Source organism: Erpetoichthys calabaricus, chromosome 1 (genome assembly GCF_900747795.2).
Source record: "Erpetoichthys calabaricus chromosome 1, fErpCal1.3, whole genome shotgun sequence".
NCBI classification, from domain to species: domain Eukaryota; kingdom Metazoa; phylum Chordata; class Cladistia; order Polypteriformes; family Polypteridae; genus Erpetoichthys; species Erpetoichthys calabaricus.
This window is the reverse complement of record NC_041394.2, coordinates 184611693-184626282: the sequence shown is the minus strand read 5'-3', so window position 1 is coordinate 184626282 and position 14590 is coordinate 184611693. Positions and strand designations below refer to the sequence as shown.

Sequence of the window (14590 nt, the reverse complement as noted above, 5' to 3'; positions counted from 1 at the left end):
ATTGCATAGCCCATCACTCAGACATAAATTACTCAATAACAGTATGATACATCGTTCTTTCAACAGTAATATGGCCGGTGGAAGACCGGATGGTGTTAACGATTATAAATATTCTACGGGATATTCAAAAATTCAATATGGGATATTCAATAATTCAAAATTTTGCAACATCACCACCAACTATTTTAGCATAGTCTATTGATGCGCATTTAACCAATTTGCCGTGTAACCAATCGACAATTTTCGCATTAATTTGTTTGACCTCATCGTTTCTCTGTGTTAGGATTGGCCGTGTACTCATTTCTTCTGTTGATAACCCTTTGGGGTGAAATTCTTCAGTAAGATTTGGACATACAGTTGTGCTTGAAAGTTTGTGAACCCTTTAGAATTTTCTATATTTCTGCATAAATATGACCTAAAACATCATCAGATTTTCACTCAAGTCTTAAAAGTAGATAAAGAGAAACCAGTTAAACAAATGAGACAAAAATATTATACTTGGCCATTTATTTATTAAGGAAAATGATCGAATATTACATATACTTTCACTTTATCTACTTTTAGGACTTGAGTGAAAATCTGATGTGTTAGGTCATATTTATGCAGAAATATAGAAAGGGTTCACAAACCTTCAAGCACAACTGTAATAAGTCGTCTTTTATTGGGAACTTAAAGTGAGGAAAACGTAAAAATTTATAAGAGCTGAGAGCGCAGGAACTGTGTCTGATGCATTCACACGAATGAGAGGTGAGAGGACCGTGGGCATAGTTGAAAAATGGTTGAGAGGAGGACGGGACTTAAAAAATCTCTTGGCAATACAGTAATCCCTCCTCCATCGCGGGGGTTGCGTTCCAGAGCCGCCCGCGAAATAAGAAAATCCGCGAAGTAGAAACCATATGTTTATATGGTTATTTTTATATTGTCATGCTTGGGTCACAGATTTGCGCAGAAACACAGGAGGTTGTAGAGAGACAGGAACGTTATTCAAACACTGCAAACAAACATTTGTCTCTTTTTCAAAAGTTTAAACTGTGCTCCATGACAAGACAGAGATGACAGTTCTGTCTCACAATTAAAAGAATGCAAACATATCTTCCTTTTCAAAGGAACAAACAAATCAATAGGGCTGTTTGGCTTTTAAGTATGCGAAGCACCGCGGCACAAAGCTGTTGAAGGTGGCAGCTCACACCCCCTCCGTCAGGAGCAGAGAGAGAGAGAGACAGATAAAAAAAATCAATACGTGCCCTTCGTGCTTTTAAGTATGCGAAGCACCGTGCAGCATGTCGCTTCACGAAGCAGCTGCACAGAAGGTAGCCAACGTGAAGATAATCTTCCAGCATTTTTAGACAAGCGTCCGTATCGTCTAGGTGTGCGAACAGCCCCCCTGCTCACACCCCCTACGTCAGGATCACAGAAAGTCAGCGCAAGAGAGAAAAAGAAAAGTAAGTTGGGTAGCTTCTCAGCCATCTGCCAGTAGCGTCCCTTGTATGAAATCAACTGGGCAAACCAACTGAGGAAGCATGTACCAGAAATTAAAAGACCCATTGTCTGCAGAAATCCGCGAACCAGCAAAAAATCCACGATATATATTTAAATATGCTTACATATAAAATCCGCGATAGAGTGAAGCCGCGAAAGGTGAAGCGCGATATAGCGAGGGATCACTGTAGTCTAGTTTCGCACGACTTGAAAAAATCTCTTGGCAATAGTCTCTTCTTAAGATTTTCTTTCATAATAGAGGTATTTGTTTTCTTTAATAAGACGCTTTTTTTTCCCCCTTTTAATATTCATGTTGAACAAAACAGTTAGTTTTCCAGTTTACACTAGGATACTCTTGCTCCTTTGTAATGTTAAATCTAAAGCACTTTTATTCAGAGTAGCTCAACATTTTACATACAATGTTGTTTTTAGCTGTAAATCAATTAGGCTATTTGGAGTTTTTCAGAAAATGTTTTTTGCAGCATTGTGTATGAACTTCTTAAAAAATAAATGTACTTTTACACGAGAAAGCTTTTGTTTTTTATATTTTGTTGTTTTGTTTTTTTTTAACCATAGAGTAATATTGTAATTACATGTTTATTGACATGTGTCTTTCTGTTACAGCCTAGGTACAACCAAGAAAGGAATTGGACCAGCCTATTCTTCCAAGGCAGCTCGGACAGGTTTAAGAATTTGTGACCTTCTAGCAGACTTTGGAGAGTTTGAAAAAAAGTAGGAAATCAACTGTTACAATTTAGCTGAACATATTTTTAAGTTCACAGCATGAATTAAGAGCACCTAATGATGGATGGATATTTTAAAATTTCTGTACCTAAAAAAAAAAATATGGATGAATGAGACTATCTATTCAATACATAGCACAAATTTTGGTTCCAAACATTTGTGCATGGATCAAACTACTTTATACTAGTCCAGAAGCCTCTATTCATTTTAACAACATTATTTCAGATAACTGCAAACTACAACGTGGTACTCAACATGGATGCCCCATATCACCTTTGCTCTTTGCACCGTTAGCTGTATACTTTCGAAATGCATCTGAGATAAAGGAGATTTTCAGAGAAGAACTTGAACAGAAAATATCACTATATGCAGATGATATAGTACTGTATATACTGGATCCACAAAGTTTTGTCAGCAGTCCTAAAAGCATTAGCAGATTTTCAGAAGTCATCTGGGCTTAAAATCAATTTGAATAAACGTGTGCTTTTTCCACTGAATTCTCTTGCACATAGTATTGGACTGGACAACTTCCAATTTATCTTAGCAGATCAGTTTCAAATATCTAGGGATAAATATTACAAGTAAATATGAAACTCTTTTTCAACAAAATTTTGCTGTTTGCGTGGAAAAAATTTAAGACTTGACTAGAATGTCCACCTACCACCTTATGTTGGCAGGGAGTATCAACAGAGGACTATCTTTCCGAAGCTGCTTTTCCTATTTCAAAGCATGCCTATATACATTAACAAATTATTTTTTAAGAAATTAGACTCAATCATAACTTAATTTATTTGGAATTCGAAACATGCATGCATCCAAAGGGCAACTCTACAACAACCTAAAGCAGAAGGGGCCATGGCACTACCCAATTTTCAATATTTATTACTGGGCAGCAAATATACAAGCTATAAAGACCTGGGGCCTCGTGTATAAATTGGCGGCACCCAGCATCAAAGCAGTGCTACTGTTCCAGTGTGGTTTTCCCATTCTTTTCTAGATTCACATCCCTGACGCAGCTTTATCAAATACACTGAAGTTAACCACATATTGTGTATAAATTTAAGACATCCGATTGTAATCATCCTGTAACAATATAATGGTCCACAGAATGGCCAAACTATTACAAACACCGTAGCTGCTGAAGTGTTGTTACTCTCCATGCACCACTCGCTACTTCTATTTGAACTTCACCCATTTGGCAAATGCTTCAGAGCCTTTCCTGTACAAACCGCAACGTTCAGAAACGGCTTCATCCCAAGAGCTATAAACACATTCAATCACTCCATCAAGTGCTCCCGGTATAACTGTTTGTACTTAGAAATACAATATTGCACAACCTGAGCCACTTTATGAACCATTTGCACTATATGTATATTGTACTTATGCTTTCATATTGTATATTTTTTCATTGTTTTTTAAATTATTATTGTTATTTTTATTATTTCATAAGAAAATAAGTTTATGAAGGAATTGGATATTGAATCTCATTGTACCATACAATAACAATAAAGGAATTCAATTCAATAGATGATAGTGCATATTTACATATGATGACGACTGGCTTCCATGTCGATTTAGATTTCCAAGAGCTGTCTTCTTGGAGCACTTGATATCATTTTTAAGATGAAATGCATTAGTATGTATATTACATTATACAGATAAATTTTTAACTTCATTTACATAATACATACTGTTAATAATTAAACATGTGGGCACAGTGGCGCAGCGGTAGGGATGAGCCATCCAGGGCTTGGTCCTGCATCGCTCTGTATGCTTTCTGGGACTGGATGGATAGATAGATGGAATAATTAAACATGAACTACAAAGTCATTTCAATGTTCATGAAATGTTTTGAAGAACCTGCGTTCTAAGCTTAGAGATGGTTTTACATTTATTAAAGAGCTTATTGTGTGCCAATTGGTTACGTGGAGAGAGAGAAAAGGAAGGACAGGAATTGGGGGTTGGTACATTTAAAGAGGCAGTACTGCTGCATTAAATTATTTCATTGAGGGTCATGCATATCCCAGCAAGCATCTTGCGGGAGGCAGGAACAATCTCTGGATGGGGCGTCAGCTTATTGCTACCACTGTGCCATCTTCCCCCATGTTTAATACATGCTTTAATTCATTTCATCATGAAAATATCAAGTATAGAGAGTTGTAATATTCTGAATATACAGTAATGTATTCTGTGTCCTGTTGGTGTAAGAGAGAGCCTGTAATGATTCACACACATAGAAGAGCACATAATACGAAGCATTTAATGTGCTACTGTAGTTACGATAGGATCTGAGAAACTCTAGTAAATTTAACATTGACTTTAAGGTGAAGGTTGCAACATTCTACTTTAATGACAAAGTAAACTACAAGATTAAAGTGGACATTTCATCCTTTTTCTTACTGTGTCCCTTTTTTTTTCTTTTTCTTTTCTAATACGCATCAGTATGACACTCAGACCGTGGGCTACAACTCGCCTTTTCACATTGACTTTGATATCTGACCATGTCTTTTTTTCATTCCAGGCACTATTCAACTTAATGAACTTGAACTTTTGAATTTCTCCGCCACTCTGTATCACTCAATCAACTTCCTTTTGTTGTTTATACCACTGCTTAGACCAATAAATAGTACATTTTTCCTTGTCTCCACTTTTCATTCGCTGAAATTCTTTTTTTTTTTTTTTTTTCTTTTTTTCCCCTCATGTGCTTTTGCCATTGTCTTTTAACCAAACACTGAACGGGGAAGGTGATATTTATATTGATTTGCATATTAAAATATGCAAAATTATGGGAGGAGTCGGGTGGGGCGGCAGGCTTGTGCACATGCGTTACTTTTCACGCTGACTGGGATTTATGGAGCTGAAGTGCGTGGAAGTTCGCTTACGCATGGTTTTGTGCATCTCAATTTTTTTGTGCATACACACATTTCCACTTTTGTCTGTATGCCATGTTTTAGTGTGAGTTCTATGCATAGTGTTATGTATGAGGCCCCTGGACATTAACACAAATTGATGAAAATCCACAAGCCTGGTCTGCAAATAGTCTTTCAGTACTTTATATTCCCTGCTCTGTGCCCCAGGTAATAGAAACGACCATCATTACACTAAAAAGTCAATTACCCTTCATTCTCTCAGAATATGGAACCAGTGTAGGAAGCACTTTAAGACAGAAAAGCTTTTATCTGTTGCACCTCTACATAACAACTACCTTTTTCTACCCTCTCAAACATATACACTGTTCAATGTCTGGAAAAAGTCTGGGATTAAAAAACTTTGAGGATTGTACATAGATAATGTCTTTGCATCCTATGAACAATTAGATTTCAAGTACAACTTCTCATCAACACAATTCCTCCACTACTATCAAGCTAGAAACTATGCTAAACAGAACCTGCCCAATTTTCCTCACCTTCCACCTTGTTGTATTCCGGAAGAATTATTGATCAGTCTTGAAGACTCTGATAGCATCTCTACAATTTATAAAAATATTTTATTTTAAAGTCTCTTCCTTTCAAAGGCCCCAGAGTACATTGTGGAAAGGATCTGTCACTCAATATTTCAGAAAAGGGGCAGCCATGCACAGAATACACTCGCGCTCTGTCTGTGCAAAGCATTCAGTCATTCAACTTAATATCTTTTAGCAAGTGTATTTATCTCATTTAAAATTGTCCAGAATGTTTCCAGGGCAAGATTCAACCTGTGAACATTGCAATCTTGCTCCATCCTCAGTAAGCCATGTGTTCTGGGCATGCACCAAATTAACAACATTTTGGACAAAAATCTTTGCAAGCCTGTCAGACAGCCTTGGCGTCACAATTACTCTTTGGTGTACTCCCAGATGGCCTTAAAGTGGAGAAGGACAGACAAACTGTAATTTTATTTACTACACTACTAGCACATAGACTTATCTTGCTCAACTGGAAGAATCCCACCCCACCACTCTTAAGTCAGTGGGTAATCAATGTTCTATACTACTTGAAATTGGAGGATCTGTTCAAAACATTTTTAAAATATGGCAGGATCAAATCAATGACATTTTAGAATAAGCTTACCACAAAGGATACCATTCTTTTCTTGCTCCTTTTATAGAGTAGCTTCGGTTGCTGGCTCCTCTATCTTTACCTTGAGTGAGGGTCAAATTTTGCTTTGATTTGTTAAATTTGTCTTGACTGTATGGAATGTTATCTGTTTCTAATTAAACTCAATAAAAATTATTTAAAAAAAAAAAAAACATTTTCAGTACCTAAAACAGCAATAGTATAGTTTAAAATGTGTGAAAATCATTCTGTTCTTGTTCATAAACCATTGACATTGTTAAGCCTTCATAAGTCAGTAAAATGCTAGTCACTGGAGTAAACTTGTTCATTCCACTCAAAGGACTTTTAAAATTCTGCTTGACACCTACGCATATTAGGAATATAAACTACTTGAGTAAATATTTAACAGTATCGGACCAAATTTAGAATGTTGGTGAGTCATTTTTTTAATAAGTTGTCTTTTAAATATCTTTTTATAGAATTATTGAGTGTCAAGAAACTGCAGTTGTATTGATCTTGTATCATATTTTACATATTTATTGATAAGATCTCAATAGTGAATTTAACTTATTTCTAAAAGAACACAGTACAGACACCAAGCTGCCTTAGATGAAGTAGTACATTTTTCAGTACCCATTTAACAAAATTTTACTGTCAGCTTTCAAAAAGACCACCCCACTAAAACGTAAATAATACCTAATACACTGGTAACCTGAGAATGCAGACTCCAGGAGCAAAAAGCAAAAGTCGTCACTATTTTCTGCTTTTGTGAATGGCCATGTTTTCAAGTGTTTAAAGGCTGTAGGCTGCTTTTTTATCTCTTTTTTTTGTGTCATAAGCACCTCTTTTGTTGAAGAATTCAAAATAAAAAGTAAAATAGGAATACTAATACTAAGGAATACAAAAAAAAACACATAGTTCAAACATGCTGTATACATATCACCCAAAATATTCAAGCTACATTAGAATATATTTAAATATTTATTTTTTTATTATTGTAAACATTTGAATATTAATTCTTGGCTAATTTGAGTGTATTTAAAGTCAAACATAAAATTTGAATAGTGAATGCGAGGCGGTTTGGGGATTCTGCTCCATGTATAGAGTAGAATATGAATGTGAATTGCCGCTCAAAAGGGTGTTTAATGTGGATGGAATTGATATTACGGAAAATGAGTGATGGTACCGTTTCAGAATTTGTCAATAATTTTGACACTGTTATGTACATACTGTATGTCCATCTGTTATAAACATTTTAAAATGCTATTTATTTTTTTGAATACAGTGATCCCTCGCTATATCGCGCTTCGCCTTTCGCGGCTTCACTCCATCGCGGATTTTATATGTAAGCATATTTAAATATATATCGCGGATTTTTCGCTGCTTCGCGGGTTTCTGCGGACAATAGGTCTTTTAATTTCTGGTACATGCTTCCTCAGTTGGTTTGCCCAGTTGATTTCATACAAGGGACGCTATTGGCAGATGGCTGAGAAGCTATCCAGCTTACTTTCTCTCTTTCTCTCTCTCTCTCTCTCTTGCGCTGACGTAGGGGGGTGTGAGCAGGGGGGCTGTGTGCAGCTGCTTCCTGAAGGACATGCTGCACGGAGCTTCGCATACTTAAAAGCTCAAAGGGCACGTATTGATTTTTTTTATCTGTCTCTCGCTATCTCTCTCTATCTCTCTCTCTCTGTCTTCCTGCTCCTGACAGAGGGGGTGTGAGCTGCCGCCTTCAACAGCTTTGTACCGGCGGCGCTTCGCATACTTAAAAGCCAAAAAGCCGTATTGATTTTTTTTTTGACTGCTTGCTTTGCACTCCTTTGAAAAGGAAGATATGTTTGCATTCTTTTAATTGTGAGACAGAACTGTCATCTCTGTCTTGTCATGGAGCACAGTTTAAACTTTTGAAAAAGAGACAAATGTTTGTTTGCAGTGTTTGAATAACGTTCCTGTCTCTCTACAACCTCCTGTGTTTCTGCGCAAATCTGTGACCCAAGCATGACATTCTAAAAATAACCATATAAACATATGGTTTCTACTTCGCGGATTTTATTTCGCGGGTGGCTCTGGAACGCAACCCCCGCGATGGAGGAGGGATTACTGTAAATGCCAAAACAGTGTATTTAATTTCATTACTGGACGTATGCTGATATGCGTTAGCTGTGTTGTTGTTAAAGAATAATCTGCCATTGTATGGTTTGACTGATGCATTTGACTTCTCCTTCTTTACATTTCAGATTCCGTGTGTTGGCGGGGCAGTACCAGTCCATGTATTCTTCTCTTAATATTGATGTAGATACTGAGCTTGAGCAGCTTAAGGTACAGTATTTCACTTTAATTATATAGAAAGTAAAATAAGGTAATTTTGTCTAATTTTATATTGGGTTTTGATCTCTTATACATTATTAATCCAAAATGACTTGAGCCAGTTAGTTGTAAATGTTTAAATATTTTTCTCTCTCTTCTCTCTAAATTCTTTCTTGTTTTGTTTTAAAATTAATAGTTTTATTACTTAAAAAGAAGTAAAATTTTATATTTTTTTTAATGTTTTTAATTCTGCATCATATCCAGGGTTTGTACAAGTCCTGGAAAGTCATGAAAAGTTAACGAGACAAACTCCAGTACTGAAAAGTCTATGAAATTCTAAAAAAAAAAAAAATAAATGGTACTTAAGTCATGGAAAATATTAAAGTGAATTCCAGTAATCACAAATATGTTATTTCCCCAATAAAACACTCACATCTGTCATTAATATCACATTCAGTGACCTCAAACATTAATATATAACCTTACATGTTTGGTGAGCACACCAACTGGTATAAATATGTAGTAGCCGTTTGCTTACACATTGAATTATTAGTGTAGAGTTGCCATTAAATGGTGAATAGTTAGCAAGGTAAATTACAGTGTGTATATTAGACATGTTACTGTGATTTATAAAGCTGTCAGAATGCCAGGAAAGTTTGCAAACTTGAAATGGTTGTAAAATGCCGACTGAAAAGATTGCATTCAAGAAGACAACTCAAATAAGCATATGACTGGGTGCTGTTAGTGTATAAGGAGGTTTCACATTGGATGTATGGGTGAGTCCCCTTTGAAAAGCCTTATGAAAGGAAGTAAATGTTGTGAACTGAAGTAGAGCATGGAAGCCAGTAATTTTCTTAAGATTTTTTTTTAACCTTTTGCGGGGCTGTCATTGCATAAAACCACCGCACTAATGAGCTGTTCAAGTGTGTCGGTAGATAAGCAGGCAGTTGCTCTGGTGTAGGCTCTTGATAGGCTAGTGATACTTCCACTATATCACCATCTTTGTCTTCATGTGTGACTAAAAATTAATGTCTTAAATCCTCTTGAGTGTTAAATGTGATTGATAAGCATTATTTATACAAGTCATGCAAAGACATGGCTAACATTTTTTAGGAAATGTTTCCTGATAGTAAGGCCATAGAAAGTCATACAGTATGCATGGATGCCTTTCCCAGGGTATACCTTACACTTTTCATCCATCCATCCATTTTCCAACCCGCTGAATCCGAACACAGGGTCACGGGGGTCTGCTGGAGCCAATCCCAGCCAACACAGGGCACAAGGCAGGAACCAATCCTGGGCAGGGTGCCAACCCACCACAGGACACACACAAACACACCCACACACCAAGCACACACTAGGGCCAATTTAGAATCGTCAATCCACCTAATCTGCATGTCTTTGGACTGTGGGAGGAAACCGGAGCGCCCAGAGGGAACCCACGCAGACACGGGGAGAACATGCAAACTCCACGCAGGGAGGACCCGGGAAGCGAACCCGGGTCTCCTAACTGCGAGGCAGCAGCGCTACCACTGCGCCACCATGCCGCCCTACACTTTTCATCCACAATAATTTACTACCTAAAATATGCTAAAATTATTTTTATGACCTTTATTTGCCTCTTATGTGTTGGGTTGATAGCGCGCCAAAACACTAACGTTTTTGTTCTTCTATTTGTACTTCAATGCGTTTTATTTTGTAAATGGCGCTTAAACCAAACATGCTTTTTTCATGATTTCTTTGTATCTTTTGCTTCCACACATACACACCAAAATATTGACATGATTCCAATATGTACACATCACATGCATATGTTTTAAAGATTAAATGGACCTGCCTTGAATTCATGTTATTTTTTACATGTTTAGTGCCAGTTCATGTTATTTTTTTGTCTGTATTTTAATTTTAATGGTGTATGTGTTGTTGATAGAGCTTTTATTATGAAGCCCTAAGAGTCAGATTTTAATTTTTATGACTGTTTTTTGGATTGAATGTTAATTGCATATAAAATGAAGGAGCTGTTTGACACTTGTTGTGCAAGCCAGTACATATCTGTTCTGTGCTTTTAAAATATATTCCCACTTTTCAGATGTATGCAGAGCGTGTTCGACCTCTAGTCACAGATGGTGTATATTTCATGTACACAGCCCTACAAGGACCCCCAAAGAAGATCTTGGTAGAAGGTGCCAATGCTGCACTTCTTGATATTGACTTTGGTAAGCTTTATTAAAAATGTCTAAAATTCTGTTAGAAAAATCTATTTTTTGAAATTAATACATTCAGTCTGCCAAATTTCAGTATTTGTTAGAATAAAAAACATGCTGAGTAACTTGCAGACATTACTTGATCTTCTACCACTAACCTGGCCTGTTTTTGGTTGTCATAGGTACAGTATCTCACAAAAGTGAGTACACCCCTCACATTTTTTTAAAAATATTTTATTATATCTTTTCATGGGACAACACTGAAGATATGACACTTTGATACAATGTAAAGTAGTCAGTGTACAGCTTGTATAACAGTGTTTTGTTGCCAGCAGTTTAGACATTAATGGCTGTGTGTTGAGTTAAGTTGAGGGGACAGCAAATTTACACTGTTATACAAGCTGTACACTGACTACATTGTATCAAAGTGTCATATCTTCAGTGTTGTCCCATAAAAATACATAATAAAATATTTACAAAAATGTGAGGGGTGTACTCACTTTTGTGAGATACTGTATTTCAACTTGTATAAGATATAGGGATAATTAGTAGATGTGCTTTTAGTAATTATCTATTACATCTGAGGTGAGGTAGTAGCAAATGTGCATCCACCCTAAATCCAGTCTTTTTGTATAGTTTTTGTAATGACTAAGTGTCAATTATTTAATTATCTACAGATGCTAATTAAAGTAAAGTAAAATTTAACTTTTTTACATTTTTGTCTGTATTTTATTGTATAGTATCATAGTAACATTTTACATGGGTAATGCCTAATGCAATGGGTTTGATTTTGCCCATTACAGACATTACATTGTAATGTTTAAAGAACATTACAGTAAAAATCCTGCAGGCATGGAAATGATGTGATTCATAACACATAAAATTTTGGATTGTGAATTTTAAGGAAGTTCTTATATCCTCAAGTGACATGAAAAGAATATCAAACCTCTGGGGTTACAATGGGGAATAAACTAATGCAATGCAGCCTTTAATGGTAAAAGTTCATATCTTTACTCTTGCATACTGGATCTGTGTATATGTCACAATTCCTCCGACCTCATCAACTTTTCTTAATTTCTGTTTATTAGTTAAATTCCTATGGTTTCCCAGTGAAGTTCCTTCTACTTTTACTATATTAAGCCCATCATTAGTTATAAGAGTCTTGCATTTACTAATACCAGTTTTTGTATTAGTCATACTCTGTATTTTTTAAATTGTGATGTTGTTTTGTAACATTGTTTTCTTTTTAATGTACATTGTGATTGAGCATACTTTAAGTGGAACTTTATAAAATATTGATTGAATGATTAAATTGTGAGACTTTGTTCACAGTGTATTGTTGAGTCTTTATCCTGCTGATTGATGAATTAGTAGGCAGTAGGTATAGTCTTGTTGTTGTTTGGCCTTTATAATTTTTTGTTTGAAACCTGACAAGATAAGACTAGTGTCTTTATCCTATTCACTGTGGATGGAAGTTACTGATTATTTCAGCAGAGGTCTTGGAGCTCTTTATCATAACTATGATAGTGTTAGTGTAGGGTGTGTGCATATGTGGGTTCTGTGATACACTGATGCCCTCTCCACACTTGTCTCATACCTTATGCTGGAATTAGGCTACATGTCCCAGGAACCCCTGAATTGGATTAAGTGGATATCAGAATGTTCTGATGCATACTGTTGCATTAATAGTGGTTTATGAGAATATTTCCATGATGAACAATTAGTACTCAGATTTAGGCATATAATACTTTAGCGAATACAGGCCACAATCCCATGCTGTTTGTCATCAGCATGTCTTAAACTCTGTCTTTTTTTTTTTAGTGATGTAGAAGACTGTGCCTTTTATGCTTGTTATAGTTTTTGAAATGAATGGGATCAGATGATGGCAAACAAAATCAGTCATAGATGCTTTTTAGTCATGCAATTCTAAACATAAAGTAGTGAGTGTGTGTACTAATTTTGTTGCATTTATTTTGAAGCTATTTCTTTAGATGCTGTTAGTTTTAACAGTCAAGAGTTATTTTTTGGCATTTCTCACTCCAAAATGTAACACTGTTTACAGATGGAGATTGGATTTTTTTTAGATTTGCTATAGTTTCTACTTGCCTTATTTTTAGCTACTACATATTTCATTCTTCACATGTCAGTTCTTAGCTTTCTCATTTGTGTGCCCTAACTAGTCACACATTTTTGGATCAATAAGAGCAATATAAATGCTTAGTTTGTTTTCCTTTTTATGGAGCTCTTTACATTTTAAAATTTCAGAATATTTTCCTTTAAGTTAAATACATTTTTTGTAAAAATTGGAGAATGAGCTTCTTCATTATTATTTCCTATTATTTTAAATGTAAGAAAGACTAAAATTGCCGCATTGCATTTTCATCTCCTCAAAAATTTGCTCTGTTCAATTTTGAGCAGTTAGTGCTGACCTATTATCAAAAGAAGATTACTTCATTTTCCTTGATCAAAATGTAAGTTTTTCCACTACTCTGGAAAATTCCTGGTTGGTTATTGAGTCTGAACTAAATAGGCAACTCTGAAACCCTGTCTGTCTGTCTAATATAATGTTTGTGTAATAATTGTATTGTAATACAAAACATATGAAGATAAAATATATGGTTTATAGTTGATAATATAGATTTTTATAATACCGGATTCCAAAAATACTAACTGAAGATGATAGACAAATACCTACAGTTATATTGTAACAATCCGTGCAAAATCAATAATGAAAAAATACAGCAGACAAAGCAAGGCTCATGAACATAATTAAGAGCACCACATATTAAGTGATATATACACACACTATCAAATGTAAATTATACAGACATTGTTAAAAACCATTCTTCCAGCTGTCCTTTGGAACCTTAATGGTGCAGCTTCAGTTTATACAGAAATTTCATCGGCTTAAAAATGCAACTTCAAAGTTAAGTACTACTGTAAGTAATGTTTGTTTGTTTTTTTTTCAGTACAAGAATAATATAAAATATTACCCTTTTTTCAGGGACATACCCTTTTGTTACTTCTTCAAATTGCACTGTTGGAGGAGTGTGCACGGGTCTTGGCATACCTCCTAGAAATGTTGGCAAAGTGTATGGAGTTGTAAAGGCCTATACAACCAGAGTTGGAGTTGGTGCTTTCCCTACTGAACAAGTCAATGTAAGTGATGATATATATAGGTCTGGAATGACCTTGGATATTTATTCGTAAATCTGACAACCTTTAATAGTTCCCTGGCAATCATAATCTATCTCTGCTTTGACTAAATTATTTTACTGATTACTCTCTGGTTTTCAGGAGATTGGAGACTTGCTTCAGAAACGTGGGTCTGAGTTTGGAGTGACAACTGGTCGCAGGCGGAGATGTGGGTGGCTGGATCTGGTCTTAGTCAAATATGCCCACATGGTTAATGGCTTTTCAGCGTAAGAAGAACATTTTATTAAGCATATGTTCCCTATCTTTAAAGTAAATCACATTAAGTTAAATAAATATGAATAACTCCATAAGACTAAATCAAATTTATAAAGTTTGGCTATGTGAAGACAAAGCATCAGATTGAGTTATAGTGGTTCTTGACAGAATTCGGAATTTTCTGTATTCCTGCATAAATATGACTTGAACTATCATCAGATTTTCACACAAGTCCTAAAATTAGAGAACACATCTAAACAAATGAGACAAATATCATATCTGTGAGTGAACCTAGCATGTAACTTGAAGGTGAGATTATAGTCAAGTGTCAATGGTCGTCAATCACTGTGATGATAGGTGTGAATGGGCATCCTGTTTATATTAAAGGAACAGGGTTCTATGAAGGGCTTTATC

The 14590-nt window shown here is 35.6% G+C and overlaps 1 protein-coding gene across 1 annotated transcript in view; it reads left to right on the top strand.

Annotated features, from left to right (window-relative positions):
* LOC114657895 (adenylosuccinate synthetase isozyme 2-like) overlaps positions 1 to 14590 on the top strand; it is a 59978-nt gene that overhangs the window by 33846 nt on the left and 11542 nt on the right. The window contains exons 6-10 of the mRNA XM_028809854.2: positions 2104 to 2211; positions 8492 to 8573; positions 10651 to 10777; positions 13770 to 13924; positions 14063 to 14187. Of these exons, the coding sequence (XP_028665687.1) occupies positions 2104 to 2211; positions 8492 to 8573; positions 10651 to 10777; positions 13770 to 13924; positions 14063 to 14187 (597 nt within the window). The remainder of the gene's footprint in view (positions 1 to 2103; positions 2212 to 8491; positions 8574 to 10650; positions 10778 to 13769; positions 13925 to 14062; positions 14188 to 14590) is intronic.